Source organism: Pezoporus flaviventris, unplaced genomic scaffold, assembly GCF_033815535.1.
Source record: "Pezoporus flaviventris isolate CSIRO_AGI_PZ_B2104156 unplaced genomic scaffold, CSIRO_AGI_Pfla_v1 ptg000007l, whole genome shotgun sequence".
Taxonomy (NCBI): Eukaryota; Metazoa; Chordata; class Aves; order Psittaciformes; family Psittacidae; genus Pezoporus; species Pezoporus flaviventris.
The window spans coordinates 10,662,561-10,689,467 of record NW_026892555.1 but is presented as its reverse complement, the minus strand read 5'-3'; the positions used below and the strand labels follow the sequence as shown (position 1 = coordinate 10,689,467).

Genomic DNA, 26,907 nt, shown 5'->3' with positions numbered 1-26,907 from the left:
TGGGCCTTATTCCTCATTTGGATGACTCTGGATCAGTTGGCAGCCACTGCTTCTTGATTAAAAAAAACATTGGCACACGGGATTTTTTACCCAAAGGTCTTTCTCTGCTATAATCTAGCCATTTCTCACTCATTTATTCGACAAATTCAGTGCAATGAATTTCTTAAACCTCCTAGTGAAATGCATTTTCTCCAGTGTAGAAAGTCAGCTATGGTGCTCTTTGCTCATTTTTTTTTCCAATTTTTAAGGTTGATTTTTGCCCTTGAGAACACAGATTCCTACAGGCCATTCTGGTACCACTGTTGGTAATGCCATAGGCAGCAGTCAAATCATTTTACTTTTCCTACTCACTCTGCTGATTTATAACATCCAATGATTACCACTTTATTACCTCTTGCTACAGCACTGTCAAGGATATGCAGGTTTAGTGATTTTCACAATTGCTTCTTTCCATGACACAGTCCCTCATTTTATATCGGCTAAAGTGTCAAGAGAGCTTCAAAGAACTGTGTCCCTAAAAATACATAAAGCATGAGATGAACCCATTAGTTCTTTTACAAAAATTATGCATCAAGTACTTAAAACTCAAAGGCAGAATAAAACGCTAAAGACTCAGACTGAGACGTCGCAATAAACAGAAATCAGTGATTAAACTGAAAATAAGTTAAATTCTTTTACTGAATCAACTCCCGCCTGACAGCTTTGGCCCGTTTCGCAGGGCAGCTGTGCGTCAGACCTCATTGGGAGATGACATAGGGAGTTCTGGCTTGTAATTTAGGAAATCCCCACAAGAGGGGGGTACGAGCCACAAGTAAAGCCTGCTCGGGAAACGCCAGCGGGTTGGTCTGCAATGGGGTTTACAGGGAAGCTTCACTTACACGGTAGAGCTTCTGGAGGTGGAGATTCAGCCTCAGTGTGGTCGCTGCTTAGGCATCCCTACTTCAGCTGTTGTAGGATTGAAAAGTAGTCGAAATACTTTCTGTATAAAATAGATGACAATTACATGTATGGAAGTAAACAGTGACAATATTCTATTGGTCACTTCAGCTTTTGAGACAATAGAAAACAGTCTGACTTTAGAAAGAAACACAGCAACACAGCAGTAGGATTTGTGCCCATGCCTTTCAAAGAAAAGAAGAAAACCCCCAAGATATTTCTTTTTCACAGGGAACTTTACCAAGTCAAAAACTACAGCTCTCATTTGAGCCAGCATTGTACACGTGACTGCACCATACAGATCAGTCTTCATCTTATCAAATCATACTTAAATCCATACTTAACCCCTTTTCTTACCTTTTAGGACTTTGTGTGGGCTTTTTCCAAGCCTGAGAGTTTAAAACAAGGAAGTCTAAAGCCTGAGTCTTGTAAAATCTGCTTTATGTATTGATTGTCAAAGCAGCTCCATTCTCTTTTTCTCAGTACTGAGGGCTTAGCCCAGAAGTACTTCTGTAATCAGGACACTATAATATCTCTGTATCTGCAGAACAAAAAGCTCAATATTAGGGCCCTGTTGAAATCCTTTCTGGACAATCTAGAATGTGTCTATCTCTCCAGCACTGATGGAAGCTGAAAACAAAAAGCATTCTTGAAAATCATCCTAACTAAAAACACCCTGTTAAAAAAAAAACTGTACACCAGGTAATTGCCACATACTAATCACCATGTTAAGAATCACCCTGAGATTTCACATTTAGGTTGTTGGAATTGGATGATCTTTGAGGTCCCTTCCAACCCAAACCATTCTATGATTCTACAATTCTATGATTCAGTGCTTCCTAAAAGGGTTTCATGCAGGAGTATTCATCTACACTTTGAAAATGGGGCTCTAGAACATGTAGACAATGACCATGCTCTACCACGGGTAGAGAGCTCATGGAGACACTACTTATCCAACCAGTCCTTGTAGTGTACCTGCTAACCACCATGTTTTTTTCCTTGCTTTCAGTGAATGAGCAAAGGAAGAGAGATTACCCAGACAAAGTGTGAGTCCTTTTGGTCTTCCACCAGTCACCTATGCCCATGTTTATGTCTCGTTGCTCTGGGCAGTGAGGATACAGACAGCAGCTCTACAAAGCCTGCTCTCTGTGGCTGTACGGAGGATGTCCGTTGCCTGCCCCACACATCACTCACTCCCTCAAGGAAGAGGTAGGCCAGGAAGGACCACCTGTGAGCTTGATTCTGCTCATTAGCCTTGAGTGAGCTGAAAGAGGCTGGCATTCCTGAAAACCAGACTGGTCTTATATGCACAAGAGCAAATTTGGGGGCCAAGGACCTGCTCTAAGCTAGAAGAGTCAGGATGCATTGGATATGGACTTCGCATTGACAGAAATACACGGAAGAAGCTAGAGCAGAGATAGAGCTAGAGCAGGACACTCACGAGTCACCGTTTAAAGGTGCTGAGGCAGAGAAGGGTGGAGATAGGTGGCTGTCTTTGCAATTGTAGCAGTGCAGCAGGCTTGAGCCATGGGTGTCTCTCATCCAAGGGCAAGATTGACGTAGAACAGCTGAGTAAATTTGAGTCACTTTGATCAAGAAAAATTAAGATGTGAAAAACCACATGAGCTGGTTTAAAGCCTCACCAAGAGAGAAAAGTAACAAATAGAGGCGAAGCTGTTGAAGTTGTAAAGCATCATAAGGATTTGAGGATAGTTCTGATATAAAAAGTGTAAAATCCTAAAATCAAATCAGGAGGCCAGAATGTTGTCCAGGTGTGCAGCAGCCAATTCACACACAGAGACAAGGTGTCTGTTTATTCCAAGTTTGCACAAAAAAAGGTGTGCTATGTGGTATCCCGCAAAGCTAGCACATCACCCCATGCAAAATTCACACTTACACACAGTTCAGTTCAGGTTGGTAACTCCCCATAACCCTTCCACCATTTACAACTGGTCAGCTCACTGAGTAAGTTTACATCATGGACTCCTTGCCATGCATGCTCAGGGAAGAGTTTTTTCACTCAAGCAGGAGTCTTTTGACCTGTAGATTTTCAGCATTAGAATGAGACTATAATGAAAACACTCCCTAATAATGGGACTCCCTAAAGGACTCCCTAATCATGTGGTGCTGATGCACCAAAGTTATATCTTGCTGATTGATGTCCATGTGTTTTCAAGATGTACCAGTCTTCAAGGACAGTCTCTCCTGATTAGAGATTCATTGGGCCTGTTTCTTAATCTGCCTACACAAGCCCAAAGCCTCCTCCACGGGTACCAGTTCTCTTCATTAGTCAGTGTTGTTTTCAGATCATCCTGACCTTTTAGGAGGTCTTTGTATTTGTTCAGGCTTTTCCATAGTAATACAAGCTCCAACTTTTTCACTATATGCCTACAACAAGATGCAGCTCAGCAACACTGTGGATGTCTCTGCTCCACAGAGCAATGGAGATCAGCCTCTCCCCACCTGACTGATGCTCTTCTGAAAAGCAAAGAGCCGCAGGGCATCTTGCCCAGGGCTGTGAGCATGTGCTTAATCAAGCAGTTTACTAGTCCTAGCTCTGTATTTGTTATGTATTTTGGCTGAGAAATTCTTGGGCTTTGCTTTTCAATTGTGCTTATCCTGCTTGAAGAGCTTTTGCTTAGACAGTAAAAGTTACCTAAACAAAGTGGCCTCTGGTACCCTCATCTGGTCAGGGTGAATCGCTGTAAAGATCAGTTTCATCAAGGAGGTGAAGTGAGAGCTGAGAAGTGACACTAGATTAAGACTGGACTTGAGAGGAAAATATTCAGTTCTCTGACCCAAAAGAGTACTTGTCTGGGAGTACTTTTTCTGGTTTTTAAAGATTCAGAAGCCATTGCACCTTCTAATGAAAAATTAAGGGTAGATGCAGAAAAGACTGAAAAGAAACCTGGAAAGTGGATGACAGGGAAAATATATAGAACTGAGTGGAAAAACTTACCTGTACCTTGAGATGAATTTTCAGAAGTTTTTATCACATGCTCCTACAGTGTAAAGAGTCAACCTCTGGTTTACAAACCAACCAACTTGATAAATGGAACTTGTCAACTGGGTGGCTTCTCTCCGCCAAGTTTTGCTGTAATTACAGGTTCTCTCCATTTTTACTGCTATTTCCAACCCATAATTTTCAGTCATAAACTTTACCTATCCTTGACATTTATAGATGTCAAATGGCCTACATATAAAACTCTTCTATTGGCAAGCAATGTTTTTTGTTATGAAGTCATGTGGAATTTAGTATGTGGCAATTAACTCTTGGGTTTGCTCAGCAGTAGGAAAAGTTTGCTCATAGCAAAGCTGATGTGGAGTAATTAATGTCTAGTAAGTTGTTTTGGGGTTTTTGTTTGTATGTTGCCCAGGGAAGTTGTGAATGCTCCATCCTTGGCGGTGATCAAGGCCAGGTAGGACAGAGCCCTGGATGACATGGTTTAGTGTGAGGTGTCCCTGCCCATGGCAGGGGGGCTGGAACTGGAGGATCTTAAGGTCCTTTCCCACTCTAACTATTCTATGATTCTACGATTTGCTGTCTCTGCTGTTCCCTTCTGGTTCCCTGGGTTGTCTTTTCCATCTATCCTTGAGAGCTCACTTGCTCTGAAATTCTAGTGCATGGACACAGTTGATGTGGAATTTGCAATTCCACCTCAAGGGAATTCATAAATATAAGCTGCTTTCCTGTTCATGGAGTTAGTGCACCTCTTGCTTCAGAATTGCTCCATACTGAACTTGAAGAGTTGGCTGCCTTCTGGATGAATCTAAGCTCCAGCTATGTAGAAACAAACTGCTCACAGAGCAAACAAACAACAGAGAAATGGCCTCTGGGATCCATAGTAGGTCTGCTGTAAAGAGAAGAAACTGTTGGGGATAGACACTAGAGAGGCTGATTTCCTGTTCAATGCTGTGTAACTGTACAAAAAGAGTTTAATTTTTTTCACAAATGCCACTGAAATATCAACATGCTTCTCCCCCTACCTCTGCCTTCTGGTTCTTTATCCTCTGCTTCCCTTCCCAGTACCTGCAGCCTGCCTGCTGTCTATTAACTATACTCCTACGTCTCCACCTTCACACTGCAAGCGTGAGGACTATATATGCCTGTAGTTGCTTGGGTAAGCATTTGGCTGTCTTCAGTAAGGCATGGGTAGGAAATGTCTAGGAACAGATCTTCAAAATCAGAGAAAACCACAAAATTCCCTCACTGCTGGTGTGAGGATTGGGATTTTAAAAACATGAAGTTAGCCTTTCCCTTTCCTTCCTTCTGTCACAGTCAGCTGACTTGTGATTATGGGTATCACTGACTGAACATTTGCCCACTCTAGTAAGAAAAAGAGGAAAACTTTTTGATAAAGCATTAAAAAATCAGTGTTCTATCTAAGAAATAAAATGGTAGGAAAACAGACAACATAGTTCCAACCTTGCAGCGAAAACAGAAAGGGGACAAAGTGCTTACAGATGTAGCTGTTGGGGCAGACTGTGTCCCCTGTATGCACTGCATTCCTGTATGTAATCCGGTATGTTGCCTGTATTCCTCAAGACCAAATAACTTTACAGCCTGGACTTCTCAGGCATTACAGCTCTGACCCCAGAGAGGTGCCCTCTTAAACACTCTGTGCTATCAGACTGCAAAGAACATAATAGCTACTGCCTTTCATTCCCTAATTATGTATTAATGAAACAAATTATTTTACAATCTTCCTGCTGAGATAGAGAGAAAATATTGCTAAACATCCCTTTGAACGCTCTATAAATACAGGGTGCCATCAGCATGAACTTTCATGATGTGCTGCATAACATTTTAAAGTTCTTAAGCTTGTTCTTGGTCCTTGATCCTTAGAGAAATTCCAATTCATGGATTACATATTGTCCTGGGTTCAGCAGTATATATGATATACTTTTCTGCTGCTCTGAAATTAGGCTATTTTTTTAACATCTATTAAAAATACAGGGAAAACATCTGCAGAGTTCTTCATTGTGATCAGTCTTGAAAACATACAGCTGCACTGCACTACTTTGTCAGAAAAATGAATTAACCACCCAACTTCTCAATATAAAGAAATCCCCACATGAAGAACAGTTGTATTCCCTCACACACCCACTGACATATGCACAACAATTACAGCTTTTCATGCAAGTGGCCTCTTGCTTTAAAGCTCTAATTCTGAATAATTACAGTTTCATATAATCGTCCTTCTCAATTGCCCTGGTTTTGGCTGGGGTACAGCTAGTTTTCTTCCTGGTAGCTGGTGCAGTGCTGTGTTTTGGCCTTAGTCTGAGGACAATGCTGGTAACACACTGATGTTTCAGTTGGTGCTGTCCATGGACAGCAAGGGTCATTCATGCAGTACATGCTGGTCAGTTATGTGGTATGTAACCAATAGGTCTGATACCTCAGATAGAATCACAGAATAGTTAGGGTTGGAAAGGACCTTAAGATCATCCAGTTCCAACCCCCCTGCCATGGCCAGGGACACCTCACACTAAACCGTATCACCCAAAGCCTTGTCCAACCTGGTCTTGAACACTGCCAGGGATGGAGCATTCACAACCTCCCAGGGCAACCTATTCCAGTGCCTCACCACCCTAACAGGAAAGAATTTCCTCCTTATATATACTGGTCCTGATGCACATGCTGCCAGGATAGTCGTTACTATGAACTGGGGGCATCTCTTGTGTTTTATGGGTCTGCCTCTTAAGGTGGCACACATGTGACACCTACTTCTGCACGATTGGCAGAGTCTTCACCAAGTGATTTATTTTGTATACCCTGGAGTTCAGCCAACCATTTCTGGTTATTCCATCATCACATCACTGCCCTACCAGCTGCTGCTTGTCAGCATTTTGCTGAGTGAAGCTGCTTCTGGAGAAGGGCTAAGATCAAAGTCCGCTCAACTCCAAACTCTTCTCTGGTGCCCTTCCTCATTGTGCAGTTGTTATGGAATTTTAGAAATTCTTTCTTCAGCCTGTTCATATCTGCTACTGTCAGATTTAAATCATTAAAAGGGCTGGGGTTGTTCAGCCTGGAGAAGAGAAGGCTCCAGGGAGACCTTAGAGTAGCTTCCAGTGCCTAAAGAGGAACTGCAAGAAAGCTGTAGACGGACTTTTAACAAGGGCCTGTAGGAACAGGTCAAGGGGAACAGCTTTAAACTGAAAGAAGGGAGATTCAGATTAGATTATTAGGAAGAAATTCTTTACCACGATGGTGTTGAGACATTGGAACAGGCTGCCAAAGGAAGGTGAGGATGCCCCATCCCTGGCATTGTCCAAGGACAGGTTGGATGGGGCTTTAAGCAACATAAATGTGGTCTAGTGGAAGATGTCCCTGACTGCAGCAGAGGGGCTGGAACTAAATGATCTTGAAGGTCCCTTCCAATCCAAACCACTCTATGATTCTATGAGAAGATGTTTCATAGTAGTCATCTTGACAGTGCTTTACAAGTGAAGCTGGATGTTTCTTATTCTGCAAAGAAGATCCTTAACAAAATTCAAGAACGCACATAAATGCAAACCAGAGAAAAACAGATTGTTTTGTAAAGCTGGAAAGTAAGGCCACAGCAAAAAAATCATTCTCCACAGCAATCCCTTCTCATTTACAGTAAAGTAAGCAACAAAAGATAGCTCTTACGCCAACAGAGAAATGCAAATACGTTGAGCTCTTCACTGTTGCCAGGACAGTGAGAGTAAATGAACAGGTAGTGGAGAGCCACTTCTGTTGTCTTGGCTGGAAATACAGAAATGTTCTGGTAACATCTGAGCTCGAACAGATGCATCTGTGAGTGCTGCTCTCAAACCCAGAATCCTGTAATTGCTTCAATTCCCAGTACTAACCACTCTCAATAGAACTACCAAGAAAAATGACTCACAAATCACATAATCCTGACAGACATTTTGCATGAGTATTTCATCAACAGAAGGTGATTTCTTGGGGTGGAAGGAGAACAAGCGTGCAGTTTTATTGGTCATCTAATAAGATCTAATTACAGCCTGCAGCTGTAATTAGAATCACCGACACTCAGTCCTTCCTGCAGCAGCCACGTATTACTCCCTCTGCTCTGGGTCAGGGTGACCTGCACAAGACAGAAAGTTGATGTTCTGTAGCGAGTTCCACTTCTATGCTGTCTCCGAGTCGACACAACCTTACAGCTGCATAAAGCAGGATCCACAGGGGGTGGAGATAGGGTTTGGGTAGTTTGCAGTAAAGTGGAAGGTGAACTTTTATCTTAAAATCATCATACTATTATCTTTATTCACATAATTATGCTTCAGTCTGTTTTCTTAAAATACATTCTTCTTTCTGTTAGCCACTTCAGCTTGTTCTGGTCCTTGGTACAGTTCTGACTTTGCACTTGCATTGCTCTGGTATTAGTTGTTGATTCATACATGTCAACTGACATTTCTTAGTCTTCAGCAGGTTTCTGTTGGTTTCAGTAACTTGAAGACTATAGTTCTTCTTGTGCTTGGTCTCTAGCATGAAATGCCCAGAAAGGTTACACATGGTTTAATTTGGTCATACAACATACTGACTGTGGACTGTGTCCATATGAACTATGGAGCTCAGTCCATAAAAAAGGCATTTTTAGTAAGTACAAAGAACATTAATTCACTGTACATAAGAAATCAAGTGCAGATGTATTTAAGATGTTCAGCCTCAAGTGGTTTGAATATAAAAAGTTGCTGGCAGCTGTAATAACCCTAGTGCAAACTGGAGAAAAGCAGCTCCTGCAAACTGGAGAAAAGCAGCTCCTGCTGTGAATGTGTTATTACAGGTAGATGCCAATAATTATGGATGTCTCTGCTACACCTGAATTCATTTCATCACTGAAAGAATAACCATCATTCTTGGATGAGACCCGTGTCTTTACCATATAGAAAAGCCTGGGCTTAATCTCTTTTACATCACAGGATCTTTACTTCCAGCCTGAACTGACTCACTACAAGAGATATATTGAGTTGCTGGAGCAGGTCCAGAGAAGGGCAACAAAGCTGGTGAAGCGTCTGGAACAGATGTCTGATGAGGAATGGATGAGGGAGCTGGGGTTGTTTATTCTGGAGAAGGGAAGGCTCAGAGGAGACCTTACTGCTCTCTACAACTGCCTGAAAGGAGAATGGAGTGAGGTGGGGGTCAGTTTCTTCTCCCAGTAACAAGTGATAGGAGGAAATGGCCTCAAGCTGCACAAGGGGAGGTTTAAGCTGGATATAAGAAAAAACTTCTTCACAGTGAGTGCGCTCAGGCGTTGGCACAGGCTGCCCAAGGCAGTAGTGGAATCACCATCCCTGGAAGCGTTCACAAACTATGTAGATGAGGCCCTCAGTGACATGGTTTAGTGGTGGTCTTGGCAGTCCTGGGGTAATGGTTGGACTTCAGGATCTTAAAAGGTCTTTTCCAAACTAGTTTTTTCTATGAGTCTATGATCTGATGAATAAACCAAAGCCCCTTTTCCCACTGTCTCCTGTTCTCACCTCACATTCACTCCGGTCTACCAAATAGTTTTCAGACTCCATTTTACTGCATGAGAAACCACCAAAAGTTTTTTCCCCTATTTGAAATCGAGTCCATTTTAACACTGCAAGTCTCATCTCCTTTTGCTCCACTGGCACGACAGGTTTTGCTCATTCTTTTACCAGTTCTGCCTCGAGTGAGGTTCTGACTTGTTTCATAGCTTCATCATTTTTAATCATCCTAATACTGCACTAGAGATCTGTTTTGTGCTGCGACAAGTACATAGCCTGAGGAAGGTCCCTCTCTGGTAGATGTGTCCCCCTGAGGAGCTCAAAGCTGAAAACAGATTGCTCTGTTTGTTTGGTCCAGCCGTACAAATCACCCCAGGAGCAAACCTCCGAATTCTCCTTCCCACCCAGAAGGTCTTTATTTAACCTCTTCTTCCACAGCTTTTGCATTTCTGGGCCCATCCTGCCCCTCTGGCTGTCCTGCAGCCGCACCCTCACGCCTTTCTCTCGGAAAGCGGCCTAAACCCCCCTCAGGCTGCAGCAGGACGGTGCCATCCCTCAGGACTGACCAGCGCAGGCACCCACGCTGCCTCCCCCTCGCCATCTGAGCCGTTCGCCCTCGGCCTCCCGTCCGCGGCGGGCCGAGCACGGGACACCCCGTGTACCCCGGTACCCCCGGCGGTACGAGCCCCACAGCGTGGCCATGACAACCCCGGCCCCCCACCCCGCCCTCCCCATCGTCACATCGCCCTAGGAGCCCGGCGTGCGCAAGCCCCGCCTACCCCCCGCCCTGATTGGGAGCCTGGCCATAGCGCCATCTCGGCATAGCAGCGCTGATTGGCCACACGCCGCTGAGGCACGGGGCGCGCGGTACGTACAAGGAGGTGGAGGCTGCTACTCATTAGCATAGCCCCGCCCCTGATGAGCCCCCCACCCCTCCCGCGCTGTGAGGTGCTCGCTGTGGGGCGCTGCCGGGTGGGCGGGAGGAGGCGGCAGCAGCAATAGCGCCGCATCCTTGCCCTGTGAGGCGGCCGTAAGGGGGACCCTGAGGCGAGCAGGTGGACCGCCAGCCGCGCCCCCTCCGGGCTGTGAGCCTGAGCCACCCGCCTGGGCGTGTCACTGGTCGGGGCCGCCCCTCCTTCCCTCAGCGCCGCCGCATCTCTCCGCTCCCCAGTCGGGAAGGCTCAGGCTGCGTCGCCGCCAGCGGGGGAGCATCGGTCCCGGCGGGCTGCGCACGGCGGAGGGGTGATCGGGGAGGCGGTGTGGGCCGAGCTCCAGATCCGGGAGCATCGCGAGTGGTGTCGAGTGTTTCCTTAAGGCGCGGCGCGGAGCTCGGTGGTTCCTAAGAAGACGGTTTAAATTGATTTCTTTATCGCGCTTTCGGAAGCGTCGGAACCCTCCTTTCGGAAGCCTCAGAGGGGTTCCTGATACAGCCCAGCGAGGTGCAGTTTGTTACTTGCTTCCTCGTTGGGATTTCCCTCCCTCCCTTTCATCGCAAAGGAAGTCTTTGCATTTATATGCATATTTTTTTCGGTTCTTTGCACAAAACCCCGTTTTGGACAGTATCCATCAACAGGAAAGCTTTGGAAGAAGCGTCTAGGAGCAGCAAGTAGTGCCCTCACGATGTGGACCTTTCTGGGTATCGCCTCCTTCATCTATGTGTATAAAAAGTGTGGAGACCTCATGACTTATGCTAACAAGGAGGTGCTTCTCTCCGTGTTAGTGTTTTTCTCCCTGGGCTTGCTGCTGTCGTACAGGTACCGCTTCAGGGGGCCCAAGCAGCAGCAGCAGCAAAAGACCCACCTGGGGATGCTCTCTGATGTTCTTGCAACTTTACCACTTGTTGGCTTCTTCTGGGCCAAACCCACCCCAGGATCTCAACAGGTTGAACAACCCAAATCCAGAAAGGTAGGTTCAATGCATGTCGCGTATGTGGGGTGCAATATCTTCCTGCTGTTCCCTCTGGCCTCTAACTTTCTACACTGGTGAGGGAAAGGAGCTGAGAAAGGATTGGAGAGGGTTTGTCTTTAGATGCTGGATGTCTTGATTTTTTGTGTTTTGTGTTCATTTTGGATGGCAGAAGAGTGAAATTATTTAAGTGGTATGGAGTTACAGAGTCAAATCAAATGTGTTTAAAGAAAGATTTGTAGTGAAGAGTTAATATACTAGCAGAATATCTTCAGCTGCCAATCTGTTGTAGAGATGAAGGATTGGAGGAAAAGGAAAGGCTCAGAGAGCTGCGATTGTTCAGCCTGGAGAAAAAAAGGCTCGGGGGGAATCTCATCGAAGTGTATAAATACCTGAAGAGTGGGTGCAAAGAAGATGGAACTGGGATCTCTGAAGATCCAGTGCTTGGTGATGGGACAAGAAGCAATGGGCACAGACTGAAACACAGGAGGATTGCTCTGAGCATCAGGGAGCACTTTTTTCTTCCTGTGAGGGTGGCTGAGCCCATGAACAGATCGCCCAGAGGAGTGCTGGAGTCTCCGTCCATGGAGGTGTTCAAAACCCAGCTGCAAACAGTCCAGGCCCATCTGCTCTGACCCTGCTTTGGACCAGATAACCTCCGGAGGTCCTTTCCAACATCAGCTATTTTGTGGCTCTCTGATCAGCTTCCTAATATTTATAGATAAACACATTTGTCCAGACAACTGCAGGTAGAGTTATTTGGAAATTATATCTAAGCTATTGCTTAGCTGCACAACCTGAGCTCAGATAGTTGGTCTGTTCCATGGAGCTCAGCATGAGACTTGCTGCGAGGCAGTGGAGCTTAGCTGGAGTCCTGCCACTGAGGACTACCGACTGGATATGCATGTTCGGTACTTCTGTGGCTCAGCACTTTCCCTATGCACTTCAGGCATTTCCAGCTGAGCACTGACCCCTTGCACAAAAGAGCTTGAAACCATTTTTGGCTGCAAGTCAGAGGTTCTGGATTTTTATGTTGTTTTTCTGTTAAAGCCTGACTTTACCCCAGTTTCTTGTATTATCTGAATTCAGTTTTTCACTCCCTTGTTGCTTTGTAGATACAAACATGACACTGTGTCACTATTAATTCTGTTGTTCTGGGCATTTGTTTCACTGATGCAATCATATTTTACCACTTTCAGCACTGCAGTGCTGAGGCATTTGTGAAAGAGTCAGTTGGACTCTATTCTTTATTCCCACAGCTGTAGAAATGACTTGCTGGTTTGCACTGGAATTGCCCTTACAACTTTTTTTTTTTCACATTGAAGTGTATTATTAGATGCTGTAGGAAGTTCCTGTAACACAGTTGATCTTTAGGTACCAGTTTATATGTTAACTGATACCTAATCTGATCTGTGTCAATTCTTAACAGCTTTAAATGTAGGAGAATGGTAATTTTCCCTGTACTTTTGACTGATGAATTTTCATTTCAGGACCCCTTCTTCATAACATTTCCCAGGTATCTGCTTCTGCTAACAGTTTTCCATGCTGGGTATTATTATAAGCTGTTACTTCGGTAGGTAGGTTCACTTACAGTAAAATTAAAGAGAAATGCATTTTCCAGGGAATCTGTTTCCTTCCAAAGTCCCGAGGCACACTCCATGTGGTAGTGGCTCACTGGTATGAAGGCATTGGTGTATGTTACTTTATAGACCAAGAATACGGGACAGCTTTGGCTTACTGCTTTTCATAGGAACTTTACTTTCAGTGTCTCTGAGAGTTAGTGTCTTTGAGCAGCAAGGCAAGTTTAAGCAAGTATCTTGATTTTTTTTGGGGGGTAGGAAGGGTGTTGTTTTTTCTTCTCTCTGCTTGTTGTGGTTTTGTTGCGTTGTCGAGTACAACTGAATTGGAAGATGCTATCCAACTACCACTGTGCTCTCAGTCCCCCAGGTCAAAATAAAACTAGACCAAAGTCAGCTCTCTGGCAAGGTTATGGTACATGTAACTTTGTTGGCTTTGTTTTCTAAAGGGTAAAAGAGACATAAACTTCTCAGATGTGTATCTGACAGAGACAGCTACAAATACAACGTTATCACCCCAATACAACCCAGAAATTATCATTGTGGGATCAGGCGTCCTGGGTTCTTCCTTGGCCACGGTGCTCTCGAGGGATGGAAGAAAGGTGACTGTTATAGAGAGGGATCTGAAAGAACCTGACAGGATAGTTGGAGAATTGTTGCAACCTGGAGGTTTTAAAGCACTTAGAGACCTGGGTCTTGAAGGTGAGTGCATTTAAGACTCTGAGTATATCTGTAATGCAATAGTTTTAGAGGAAGCATGCCTACTGGGAAAATGAACAAATATATGATCTGTGCCTAATATTTGAATTAAAATTGCTTATATATTTCTAATGTGGCATTTTGAAAAGATTAATTCTTCAGTGTGTGTTTTGATTAAGAAAATTGGACTGTAGATAAAGAAATACTTTTAATACATATTTAAGCTTTCTTAAAAACTTCTTTTGACTCATCTGTTGGTTTCTATTTTGCAGATGCAGTAGAAGGTATTGACGCACAAACTGTAAATGGTTACATAATTCATGACATAGAGAGCAAGTTGGAGGTTGAAATTCCGTATCCAACATCTGAGGATGGGCATGTGGCCAGTGGAAGAGCTTTTCATCATGGCCAGTTCATCATGGGTCTCCGAAGGGCAGCTATGGCAGAGCCCAAGTGAGTCACCTTCTGAACAGCTCAGTTGGGATCTAGAGGTTCAGAACCACTGTTCCCAGCATCTGTGAGATTCCTTAACCACTTCCCTCTATCCCAACATAGAGGGCTGCAATGAACAAGACTGAGAGAATGGAACAGCTGTAGTTGCTTGTTCTGTTTTCTGTAGGTAACGTTCATGAGTTTCATATACATCATACATTACCTTTTGGGACAAGTTAATCTACAGGAGTATAGGTTTTAAGTAGTAGGCAAGATACTGGCCCATCCATGTGAGAGGACAGTTCAAGGCTAAAGGGTCAGTTCTCTTCTACTGATCGTTGGGTTTGGTACTTTACCAGGAGTAGAGACCTCTTATCAGTATGCCATGTGCAGAGCTTCCTTGGTCAAGAAACAAGTGGCAAATCTGTGGTATTCTTACAATTATAGAATGGTTTGGGTTAGAAAGGACCTTTAAAGGGTGGCCAGTCCAACCCTCCTGCAATGAGCAGGGACATACATTTCTTTCACTGGTGTTATCTATGATGCCAGAAATTGAACTTCTTAGACATTTGCATGTTGTTCTGCTTTTACTGATAACAGGATGTCAAACTACTAACTAGACAGGAGCACTAAATGAAAGTAGCTCATTCTAGTTATTCTGTTTTTGACAATCTTGAAGACACCTCCTCTTCCTGAGGAACTAAAAGTTAGTGTTTGGTATTTACTCTTTAACTGATTCATCTTTTATACAGGAGATAATAAGAAATCTTTTATTGAAGCAATAGATTCTAGGTGCTATTTTCTGTGGGGTGTTTTTTTGTATTGTCTTTATTTCCCTGAATAACAGTTACAAGGGAAATGTGGTGTTATCATCTTTTTACCATACATGTCTCTTCTGAATAGGAAATTGCGTTCTCCTGTCATAGCTATTGTATCATATGAATTGTTAAAAGTAGCACTAAAATACAGCAGCCACAACCACGTTTCATAGAATGCTTTGGGTTGGAAGGGATCTTAAAGGTCATCTGGTTCCAACCCCCTGCCACGGGCAGGCACACCTTCCACTAGACCAGGTTGCTCAAAGGCCTGTCCAGCCTGGCCTTGAACACTGCCAGGGATGGGGCAGCCACAGCTTCTCTGGGCAACCTGTGCCAGTGCTTCAGCACCCTCACAGAGAAGAACTTATTCGTAGTATCTAATCTAAATCTCTTTCAGTTTAAAGCCATTCTTGTTGTCCTGTCACTACGTGCCTTGTAAAAAGCCTCTCTCCAGATTTCTTCTAGGCCCCTTTAGGTACAGGAAGGCTGCGCCAAGGTCTCCCTGGAGCCTTCTCTTCTCCAGGCTGAACAACCCCAGTTCTCTCAGCCTGTCTCTATAGGAGAGGTGCTTCAGCTGTTCTGATCATCTTCATGGCCTCTTCTGGACTCGATCAGGTCTTTGTCTTTCTTTTACTGGGGACCCTTCAGGTATCAAAGCTTCTTGTTGAGGCTTCAAGTTCAGTGGAATTTGGGCACTTTTTTTGCTCAGCCTACAGGGAGGGGAAACTCCTGTGGCTGTATGCAGTCTCTGAAGCAGAAACTCACAAAACCTAATGTTTGTGACTTGAATTCAATTCTGTCCCCTTTTCCCACACCATGTTATGTTCACTTTGTGTATGCCTGCTTTCAGTTTAATGTTAGCAAACTACTTCTCGATTAAGGTGTGGGAGAGATCAAGAACTCTTTAATAGTTCCAGGAAACTTTGTTTTTCATCTTAAAGCTTGTGAAAATATAGGGGATAATTATATATTTATTATTACTTATCAATATATCCTCTTTATAAGTGGTAGACAATATGAATTTATTTCAGCTGAGTAAAATGACTTTTGCAGAGGAAGGAGGAAGGGCCTCATCAGTTAATCACTTTTATAGTGGGTGAGAACCAGAAAAAGAAGTGAGTACTCACTTGGATATCTGAATTGACAGCTATAAAAGGAATTTAAAGCCGATGGGATCCGCTGAACTCTGATTCACGTGCTATTAACGTGACATGTTGCTGCCCTCCCTTGCTGGTGAAGTTTCGGTCAGTGTGCTAACACGTAACCATTCATGTTTTGATCCAGCCAACCTGCCTGTTGCCTCGCAAATTAAGCTCAGAAATTTCTGTGCTGGCTAACATGTAGAAAAGACTTGAATTCAATTGCTCATGTTCCCTCCAAGAGCCCAAAATACCAAGCTGTTGAATTCTCATGTAGACCTTTAGCTAATTTCTCCAAGTTGTGGAATTCTATCTGGATATGCAAATATTTGTGAGGAAGAGAGTGTCTGTGTTGAGCTGCTAAGTCTGAACTTCTGGGATCAGGTTTAACAGCTCGGACCCAACGGGGGATATAAGTGTACAGGGATTTAACTTGTTTACCCCAAATAGCTCTGTTTGGGAGGTGGACATAAGGGATACTCAGTTCAAACTGTGAACATAAGCATTAGCAGAACTGGAAAAGTATGAATAGCAAGAAAATAGGGGAAAGAAAATACAGGAATATGCTGAGTTCCTGAAGTGAAAAACGAGATGACCGTATCCTAAACAGGTTAGTTTATTGTGGACTACTCTGGAAATTAGGTACCATTATCTTTGTGTACATGTTAGTGTAGAATTGCTGTTTCAGATCTTGCTCCTGAATTCTGTTTTCAGTCAGGTCTCACCTGCACTGTCAGCATTTCCCATCTTGAGCAGGGATGTCTTGGTCAGCTGCCTGGTTTCTGACCATTAGTAGGTGTCACACTCCTCTCTGCAGCTCTTACATGGCCATGGAGTACCCGAAGCACAACTGGGGATTCTGCTAAGTGGTTTGCTGTTTAAGATAAGTGCAACAGTTTTTAGACTATTCTCAAGTCTCAAACCAAATGGTAGTGTTGAACTGAAATTAATGCCAAGCCCTTTTGGTTTTTAATGTGGCTTCTGAAAGTGGTCAAGAACGCATCTTTGTAAAATTGAAGCAAGTGGTTTGTTTTGGCAGGGACAGGATTAGTGAAAATCTGGTTCTCCTTTGTCTAGTGCCTTGAAATGCTGGCAGCATTAATCTTCCATTCTGTTTTAAACCCTCTGTTCTGTTTCAGTGCAAAATTCATTGAGGGGACTGTGGTAGAATTGCTTGAGGAAGATGACTGTGTTGTGGGTGTTCAGTACAAGGACAAAGAAACTGGAGATACCAAGGTAGGACAGTTCTGTGTTACAATCTTTGATAAACTGTTGAGAAAATCAAGGGTTGGTTCATACATATAAGCTTTATTTTGGAGCACTGGCGCAGAAATAATGGCGTTATCAAGCAAGTGAAAGCATTAATAAAGAGACATACAGTGCCAGCCTATGGGAATTCTTGTTATAACTTCGTGTGCAGCTTTTATATTTAGTGTGTCTGGAGAATTCAGTTCATTATTTCAATATTCATATATCTGGAGTTTACAATCATTTGAGAGTTACTAGTGGAAAACGCAATATATTAAGATTTGTGCTTTGCCTGTGTGTAATGATTTACACTTCCGCATATACTTCCACCATCTGGATGTGGATGCAGATACCACAGCTAAGTTATCTGAAAATAAGATAGGTGCCTATTCAGAGAGAGAGCTTTGTCCAGTAATTTCTTGGATCACAGAATTCTGGCCTATTTTAATTGCATCACTGATTTGATGAATATTCTTTGCCTCAACCAGTGCTAAACTGCTATCAAACTGTGTCAACTCCTAATTAAAAGTTTAGGAAAGACCAGTCTGGGTAGAAACAATATGCTGAAGTGCTGGATATAATGCCTGTTCTCTAGAAGAGCCAAGTTTGTAATCTCCTTTGTTGACTTCAAAATTCCTTTGCTGCCTAAAGTCATGTAGCCAGGGTGTTGCCCTCCATACAAGATTAAGAAAGTTCCTGAGGAGTTGGAAGTTCCTGCTCTGAGCATCTTTAGGCCATTTAGACATGGAAACAGTGGTATAAAATAGTATGTAAGAGAGCCTTTTAAAAGTACTTGCCCCGGATGTAAGAAAGCTGGTTGGTTTTAGAGCCTCCTCAGGCAAATAGCATTTCAGCCCACTTGATGGCAAAGTGCTGTAAGAAGTAAGTTTTAAGAGAGCTGAGTGGAAGCACTGTCCTTGACCTGCTTGAGGTAGCTGGAGAACGGAGGAGTTCCAAGTCCTGTTCCTTGGTCTGTCTTACATGTTATGTAAAATGAGTAAAACATATAAAGACGTCCTCTCTAGTAGAATAAGCTATTGAATCATATGGGTACTAGAAAGAGGGAGTTTGAGAGGAGGAGATTTTGGAGGATGGAGTGGTTGGTTGTTTGGTTTTCCCCCAAATCCAATCGGCTTTATCATCCAGCAGTGTAGAAGCGGGTTTGATTTGGTTTTGTTTGAGGGTAAAGGGAGATAGTGCATATTTTGTTTTGAGATTGATATTTAAGCTTTACACATGTACAGATGTTGTTATTGTAATTTTAAGTGTGACTTACTTGACCAGCAGCAGGGTGATCAGTGTTTTAGCCTGCATCTGTCCTGAGAGCCTGGATGTTGTTAAGGCTCTGAGTTTCCTGTGTGTATAATGGGGATAAACAAATTCATGTTTATGCTGAGGTTCTGTGACTGGAAAGAGCTGTTTCGTTTGGTGGCCTCAATCTCCTTTGACTTTAGAGAAAGAAATTTCCACTAAACATTTATTCTTAACTGTATTTGTGACTTTTTACAGCTGGGAAACAACTTGGGGAACCCAAACCGAAACCCAAAGCCTGTTTGCATTCCTTAGCCCCCTTTCATAAAGAAAGCAGTCTGATCTATCCTGTTACTGTGTTTTTCTGTTATCTTCATCCCTGTTGTCTACCATATTACCTGTGAGACTTTTACTCTCTTCAGTGAGGTTCAAATTAGCCAGTATGCTCCAAGTCAACTTTATCAAAACCAGGCAACTGAATAAAGTCTTAGTGTGTTGACTGTGGAAAAACTAGCATGAATGTTCAGATGATGAGACACCAGGGAACCCTTATGTGGAGGTGACTTTGCTTTAACTGCAGGAAGAATTAGAGCTTGCAGTATTCTGAGACAGGAATGTATAGGAAAGAGGATTTGTTAACTCTACTCAGGAGCTCACTTCGATAAGCTCAGAAACCATAAGCCTGTATTATTTTCCTCAGCTTTGCTCTCCTCTGATTTTGTCCAATGTCCCATAACACAGTAAAAGATGTAAGGACTGTGTGACATAAGTGGCTGATCCATTCCTAAGCAGGAGAGAACTGCTTATAGAGGAACCCACTCACATACTAGCCCACCAGATGCTTCCATCCAATAGTAAAATGTTTTCTGGGACTACTAAGGCTTTTTTACCTTGCTACTTTCTGAAAGCTTTCCTGCTCGTGCCAAATGTGTGGACTGTTGAAGGCCAAGGACCAATGCTCAGTTGGTCCTGGCCAAGGACCAATGCTCAATCTATCATTGTCTGCAGTTACATCACTGAATATACTGACATTGAGAAAGCTGTAGGTAGAAGGAAACATCTACCTCTAAATTATTTCTAGAATAATGATAGTATAATGGTGTTGTTATGTTACCATACATAGATTGCTTAAAAAGGTATGTGAGTAATTGGAATAATTTGCATATGTTAGAGAAGAGTGTGTGGTAAATATTAGGAATGTGCCTACACTCAGGCTGAACCTCATCAGTTTACTCGCGTTCTATTTTGTATTTTGTCTCTGTGCACTATTTGTTCCTATAGTTCCCAAGTATGCCAGGAACTGCTGAGGGTTCACTGCTTGCTCTTGTAAAGATTTTGCTATGCTTACTGCCTTTCAGTTTGTAGCTCTTTGGTTTTGTTTAGTTGCTTTCACATAGCTCTTTAATTTAAAAGCTTGTCTTGGTTTTTTTTTCTTCTATATGCTGAAGGCAGCAATTACTCTACTTCCTTGTCTATTTTTGATCCAAGCTCCTACATAGTGCCGTGACTATGGGATCTGAAGACATGTCTGAAAAAGCCAAAGTATATTCTTAGATCTTTTAGAGGAAATAGGGTTAAGGATTGCTTTCGTGAGACCTCGGAGTATTATGTGCAGTTCTGGTGTCCTCAACATAAAAAGGACTTGGAACTGTGGGAACAAGTCCAGAGGAGGGCCACGAGGATGATCAGGGGACTGGAGCACCTCCCATATGAACATAGGCTGAGAAAGTAGTAGAAGAGAAGGCTGCATGGAGACCTCATAGGGGGCATGCAAGGATGCTGGAGAGGGACATTTCATCAGGGACTGCAGTGATAGGACAAGGGGTGATGGGTTCAAACTTCAACAGGGGAAGTTTAGATTGGATATAAAGAAGAAATTCTTTACTGTGAGGGTGGTGAGGCACTGGAATGGGTTGCCCAAGGAAGTCGTGAATGCTCCATCCCTGGCAGTGTTCAAGGCCAGGTTGGACAGAGCCTTGGGTGACATGGTTTAGTGTGAGGTGTCCCTGCCCATGGCAGGGGGGTTGGAACTAGATGATCTTAAGGTCCTTTCCAACCCTAACTATGCTATGATTCTGTGAGAAGCATGAATATGAGGAAGGCAGAAATACATAAAGTATAAATACCTTCTGTGATCCTCTTACCTATTTATTGTTTGTAGAACATGTAATGCACAATTGCAAATGGGAGCTTGTGATTTGTTTCCCACTGTTCTGAAGCAAAATTGAAAATGTCCTATCTTTTTTTACCTCATGCTGCAGGAACTTCATGCACCACTCACTGTTGTTGCTGATGGACTTTTCTCCAAGTTTAGAAAACACTTGGTCTCCAACAAAGTTACTGTTTCATCCCATTTTGTTGGTTGCATTTTAAAGGTAACGTTTATATATAATACTATGTAAGCCAGTGTACTACTGCTTCTTAATGTGGGTCTGAATTTCACTGAGTATGTTGTTGTTCAGCATCTTTTCCGAAAGAATCAATTAGAACTATGCTTTTAGGTACTTAACCAGCTTTTCTATCAGTTTTTGTGTCCCTTTGAGGACTGCTTGGATATTTTAGTCCATGTTTTAACTCTTACGTTATTGATGCATACCCAGTTAACTTGTACAGTTACAGATCAGATTTTTGACTCTTAAAACACTTCTAAGAAACTTTAAAAGTTAGATTTCTGGTTTAAAGAGTGGAGCACAGTGTTAAGCATATAGTTGAATGAGAGAGGGTTTAAAAGAAACTGGTTAGGATTCAACACAGGAAGTTTTAACTGAGCCCTGGGCATACTGAACCTGTTCACAGATATTCTTTTTCCTTGAAGAATAGTTTCAGCATCTTGTATAAGGTAGTGCTATATGTGCTATTAGCATAGAATTTCTGGATTAGAAGAGGACACCATTTTAAAGCTGGAACCCAATTTGTAAGATAATTTCTGTGGCTATAAGTGCTTTGACTGGTTTTTGTGTTGACTTATTGGTAGCTGAGCTGGTGACACTTGTTTCTCACAGTACTCATGACACTTGTTCAGGGAGCTGAGATCTGGAGTTTTAGATCATCCTGGCAGTTACGGGTCAAACCACTCATGTTTTATACTCCAGAAGAATCCCCAAACCATGCTTTTGCCTGAAGGTGGGGTGCCTTGTAAACAGGTACATACATACCTTCAGGATCTATATACTTCAAGAGAGAAAGTGGGAATCTAGGTTGGTAGCTGAGTGGTCGGAGAACCCAGGTAGAAATGCTGGCTGGGTCTTGCCTTTTGTGGCTGCTGCATTGACTATAATATTAACAGCAAAAAGAATGAAGGGAGAAGAAAGCAAACCACAGCATTTTCACTGGACTGGGAACACTGACTTGGAGGAACTTTAGCACTTTTTGGGTCCCGAAGCCAGTTGCCACTGCCCAAGGACCTCCTGTTTCTCTACTTTTGGAAACCTATGTAAGACCTGGTTAGATAAGACCCTGTGATTCTTCCTCAGTTGGTATCTCCATATAGTTGCATACAGAGACAATACATACATACAGAAATACAGTGCATTTCTTTCCCTCCCAGCACTTTCTTTATGAAAAGAGAACATCCTCTTGCCAAAACTCACTACAGTGATTACATTACAGGCTTTCAATGGCATGTCTTAAATATTAGTGAGGTGTTCAAGTGAAATGGATAACAATGTATTTTTGAGTAAAAATTAAAATGTGTTGTGAAAAGAATTGTAACTACACTGAAGTTAAGAACTTCCTTTTCTGAAAATACTTGTTCATAGAGGTAAATAACACACTGTGATATGGGATTTTATTTCAGAGTACTTAAAATGATTTTGAATTTCTAAAGTTGAATATCCTTTCATTAATCAGTCTCAAGGTCTCTTCCCCTTCTTTTCTCTTCAAGGATGCACCACAGTTTAAAGCCAATTATGCTGAACTTGTTCTAGCTAAAACCAGTCCAGTGCTTATCTATCAGATTTCTTCAACTGAGACTCGGGTCCTTGTTGATATTCGGGGGGAAATGCCAAAGAATTTAAAGGAATACATGATTGAGAACATTCATCCACAGCTACCTGGTAAGTGCAGGAAGATTTCCATCCAGAACTGTCACTGTTACATGTGCCAGAAGGGCCCATCTCACTGAATCCATTGAACTGTGAGGCCTTTTTCCATGTGCACAGTTACTGATTCAGTTCCCATTCACCCTTCTTTGATTCCACACCCCACAGCAGTTTGTTTAGCTCACATCTGTGAGACTAGCAATTCAGAAGGATTATCTCTCTAAGAAGAGGTTAAAATGGGCTGTGTGAACATGATTTGACACTCTCAAGTTGTGTAACTGAAATATTTATTGCAGATCACTTAAAGGAGCCATTCTTAGTAGCAGTTCAGACCGATCGCTTAAGGACGATGCCGGCCAGCTTCCTGCCCCCGTCAGCTGTAAACAAAAAAGGTGTGTGTTGTGGAATAAAAGGAGGGGAAAAGGCATTATGGACTTCTCTGGGGACATTGGGCTTTGTTGCCATAGATGTATATTTGGTGTTCGATACAACTGTCGATTCTTCTGTGAGAGATAAGTTTTAAACTGTATACCCTGGGCAGAGTGCAAGTGGGACGTTTATATTGACACGACTTCAAATTGGGGCTTGCTTGATTTTTAAGTTTAAATCACTCAGTTGCTCAAGCTGATACAAGCTTGGTCTTTTTAAGGAAAACTTGATTAAAAATGGAAAGAAATTACCTTAAAAAGTGTGTGTGTTCTTTGAATCGCACACATAACCTGTAGGGGAGAAATACTGAGTTTGTTCATGTTTAAGCCTTTTTAAGCCTGTTTAAATTAAATCCTTCATTCCTTCCCTTCCTCCCCTTCCTCCCATTTTATAGATGGGAATAAATTCTTAGTAAGTTTGATTAGAAAAAAATAAAGGGTTTGGTCATGCAGTATCCCATGAATTTTTCTCTTCCACGCAGGTGTTCTGCTTTTAGGAGATGCATATAATATAAGACACCCTCTAACTGGTGGAGGAATGAGTGTTATTTTAAATGATATTAAAATATGGAAGAGTTTGCTCCAGGATATTCCAGACCTTTATGAAGACTCTGACATTCTTCAGGTGAAGCTTTATTTTGCAGCTTTTACTGCAGTTTGATGACTCTTTTCTAAGTTCTGTGCAGCTTGGGGACATGTGTAAGTTTTTAGCAAGGCACAGCAGTCTTCAAAGTTTTGGGTATTAAAACCTACATGAGGCGTTCACGAGGGAACAGAGTTGTGGTCTTGGGAGTGCTGTGGCTGTGTGGCAAAAGGCAGAATCAACACTGCTTGCTGATCTGTCATGTTGTGCTGTCATGCGTGCTGTGTGTAGTGAGCCCACTTTGCTAGTATAACCTTATCTGCCCCTGTTAATAATGTGCTTGTAACATAGGTTGATGGTAAATGGGTGGGGTTGGGCCATTACTGTTGTAGGAGTAGGGAGTAGTGAGCATGTGGACCAGGTTTTTTCCAGGCACATCTCCATGCTCCACTGGCCTTTTGCCTGCTGCATTAATCTTGCAGTAGGAAGTTAGGGAACATCCTTCTTTCCCAGCAATCAGCACCATCAGTGTTGATGCCAGGTTTGTTTTTATTGTGAGATTTTGACCCAGAATTCTGCTAAGTAAATAATAAGATTTCTTGTTTATTTCTTCACTGCTTTTAATCAGGTTAGGCAGGGGGTTGGAACTGGAGGATAAGGTCCTTCCAGCCCAAACCATTCTATGATTTTATGTTGTCTTGGCTAAATTACAGCTAGAATAGCTATAGATGACAAGTAAAGGATTTTGAAAGTGAGAATTGAGAAGCCCTTAAGAGGGACCCTGAATGTTAGGACAATACAGGACTTACCTGAACACCTGCACATACCTAGATCTCAGCATCACCTCGGACTTACAGTTATTTCCTACTTCCACTCCGTCAACAGCAAGAAGTAGGTAACACTTCCAAGTTTGTGACGTGCACCAGCCACTACAGGCTGAGATGAAGCACACCCTTCTGTGCTGCCTTTTCTATATTTACTAAGAAAAGCCTGGTTGAACAAGTTTCCAGAATTCCTTACTGACGTAGATTCCACACTGATCCACTCCACATTTTCATGAGTATGACTCTTACTGCCTGCTTGGGAGTGTTTTGAATGCGCTTCTGTGTCTACTGACAGAAAAACTTACATCTTTTGTTTTTCCTTTTTCAGGCCAAAAGGACATTTTACTGGTCAAGAAAAAAGTCTCATTCTTTTGTAGTGAACGTCCTTGCCCAGGCCCTGTATGAACTCTTTGCTGCCACAGATGGTAAATATAACATAAAGATAGCTCCTGACTAATTACAGCTTGGTAAATAAACTTGCCTGAGGAAAGGATGTGTGTGTGTGTGTGTGTGAACATATGTCCATGTGTTCTTGCATATCTATATGTATATTGATAAATATTAAATATATATCCATGGAAGGAATTTAGTGAGTTAGTTTGCATTCTCTGCCTAATGGTTTAGTTTTAGCGGTACGTAAACTGAGTTTTGGCAATGTGAAGGCAAGCCTTGAGCTGGCATTCAAAAAGCAAAACCAAAGAAAAACCCCACAAAGAAACAAGCAGAAAACACTTGTTCTTTTGTCAGTTAATTCATGAATATTCTATAGATACTCTGTAAGAATATCCTTTACTTCAATAAAATTAGCTCAAAATCCAATTAAATTTAACAGAACAGCTACCAAAGTACCAAAAGTCTTGGATTTGGTATCACCGTTGTGTATGCTGAGTTAGTTTTGAGTATGTGTTGAATATATTTGTTGAGTCATTGTAATTTATTTTGTAGATTCCTTGCATCAGCTGAAGAAAGCCTGTTTCCATTACTTCAGGCTTGGTGGAGAATGTGTCTCAGGCCCTGTTGGATTGCTGTCTGTGTAAGTACAGGGTGCTGGAAATGGCTAATGTGAACAGGAGAGTGTGGTGAGCCTCTGTGCTCTGCTCCCAGTCAGTCAGCTCCGCACAGGGGCAGTAGTCCAAGTCCACAGGAGCCTATGTTTTTAGGATTGTACTAAAGGTTGGAGCTTTATTAGAAGATGTGTTTAAAAGCTGACTCTGTTTTGGGTTTTTCTGTGTAAAAAATGCCACTAAAAACTGCAGGGAGGTTAATGTGTGTGGCATGGGAGTTTGAATGAGGCAGAGGACCTGGTGGAGGTGTTTCATGCTTGATGAGTTGGGAATAGCAAAGGATGAGGTCTCCCATGAAAGAGCATAAAGAATGGTGGAACTGTCAAGGTGTTTTGATTGACCCCTCAGAAACCAGTGACTGTGCAATAACTCATACTGCTTTGAGCATGTTTCTCTGGTTTTGGAACGGGAACTGTCAGTGATAGAGCTTGTTGAGAGTAATCTCCTGGGGGCTGATGGAGGCAGGCACAGGCTGCCGGGAATGAGGAGAGTGCAGCAGCATGTGTTGGCTGCACTGTGGGGAGAACAGAGAGCATGGAGCAGCTCCAAGACAACTAAGTGTGTTTTTTTCAGTTGAGATGCGAGCACCAGAGCTGCCTAAATCAGAAGGGGAGGGGAGGGTCATCCTGAGTGCAGATCTCTCCTTGTAAACTTAATTTCTGTCAGTGCTTTCCAGTACTGTTTATTGACATGTTCTGTCTCTTTATTCTCAATACAGGTTATCTCCTAAGCCAATGGTGCTGATTGGCCATTTCTTTGCTGTAGCATTATATGCTGTTTATTTTTGCTTCAAGTCAGAGTCCTGGATCATGAAGCCTCGAGCGTTTGTCAATAGTGGAGCCATTCTTTACCGGAGTTGCTCGATAATATTTCCACTTATTTACTCTGAAATGAAGTATTTAGTCTACTAAAGTCCAGGGGGAAATGACTGGAGGAAGAAAACATGAAAATCACGATGCCTTCAAAATCTTTGGAGCTCTACTATTTAATAGTGCGTTATGTTTTCTTCTCTGCAAAACGCGATTTCCTTGATAAGGATCTGACTTAATTTTGGTTTTGTGGGTATATACATATATATTATATGTAAATATTCTTTTCTTTGCAATTTCAGTCCAGAGAGGAGGTAGCTGTTTACAAGGACCATGATTATGTGTTGACATGTGGTAGAGAATTGCCAGTTTTGTCAGAATTTCATCCCTTGCTTTTGCCATTGCTGAGTGCACCACTAATATTAATAAACTGAGAAGTGAACATGGTAAACCATATGCTGCTATTATCCTTCTTTCTTCCATGCTTTATCCATGCTTCTCTTCAGTAGTGCTATAGACTGTTTCTTTACTGTGAGATAGTGTAACATTCTTGATTTGGGTTGTTTCATTAGGATTTGCTTCTCTTCCATTTGCAGCTGAGGTACTGGTCTGCAGACACTTAAAAGGACACTGGAAAGGATTTCAGATCTTGCAGTGTCATCATACCTTTAACTGCAGTCCCTGTTGCAAGTGC

At 42.6% G+C, this 26,907-nt stretch overlaps 1 protein-coding gene and 1 long non-coding RNA gene across 2 annotated transcripts; one reads left to right on the top strand and one right to left on the bottom strand.

The window, feature by feature from the left end:
- Positions 1-325: 325 nt before the first annotated feature.
- Positions 326-4,785, bottom strand: LOC133266303 (uncharacterized). The gene is made up of 3 exons (XR_009742311.1): positions 4,678-4,785; positions 1,294-1,477; positions 326-514 (listed from the first exon to the last, which is right to left on the bottom strand). It is a non-coding gene; the product is annotated as an uncharacterized LOC133266303 (long non-coding RNA).
- Positions 4,786-10,491: 5,706 nt separating this feature from the next.
- Positions 10,492-26,667, top strand: SQLE (squalene epoxidase). Its single transcript, XM_061447734.1, has 11 exons — positions 10,492-11,301; positions 13,328-13,580; positions 13,850-14,030; positions 17,106-17,202; positions 20,727-20,840; positions 22,349-22,520; positions 22,802-22,897; positions 23,416-23,558; positions 24,669-24,765; positions 25,286-25,373; positions 26,123-26,667. Exons 1-11 carry the CDS (start codon positions 11,017-11,019, stop codon positions 26,313-26,315), a joined length of 1,719 nt encoding a protein of 572 aa, XP_061303718.1. The 5' UTR covers positions 10,492-11,016; the 3' UTR covers positions 26,316-26,667.
- The last annotated feature ends 240 nt before the right edge of the window (positions 26,668-26,907 follow it).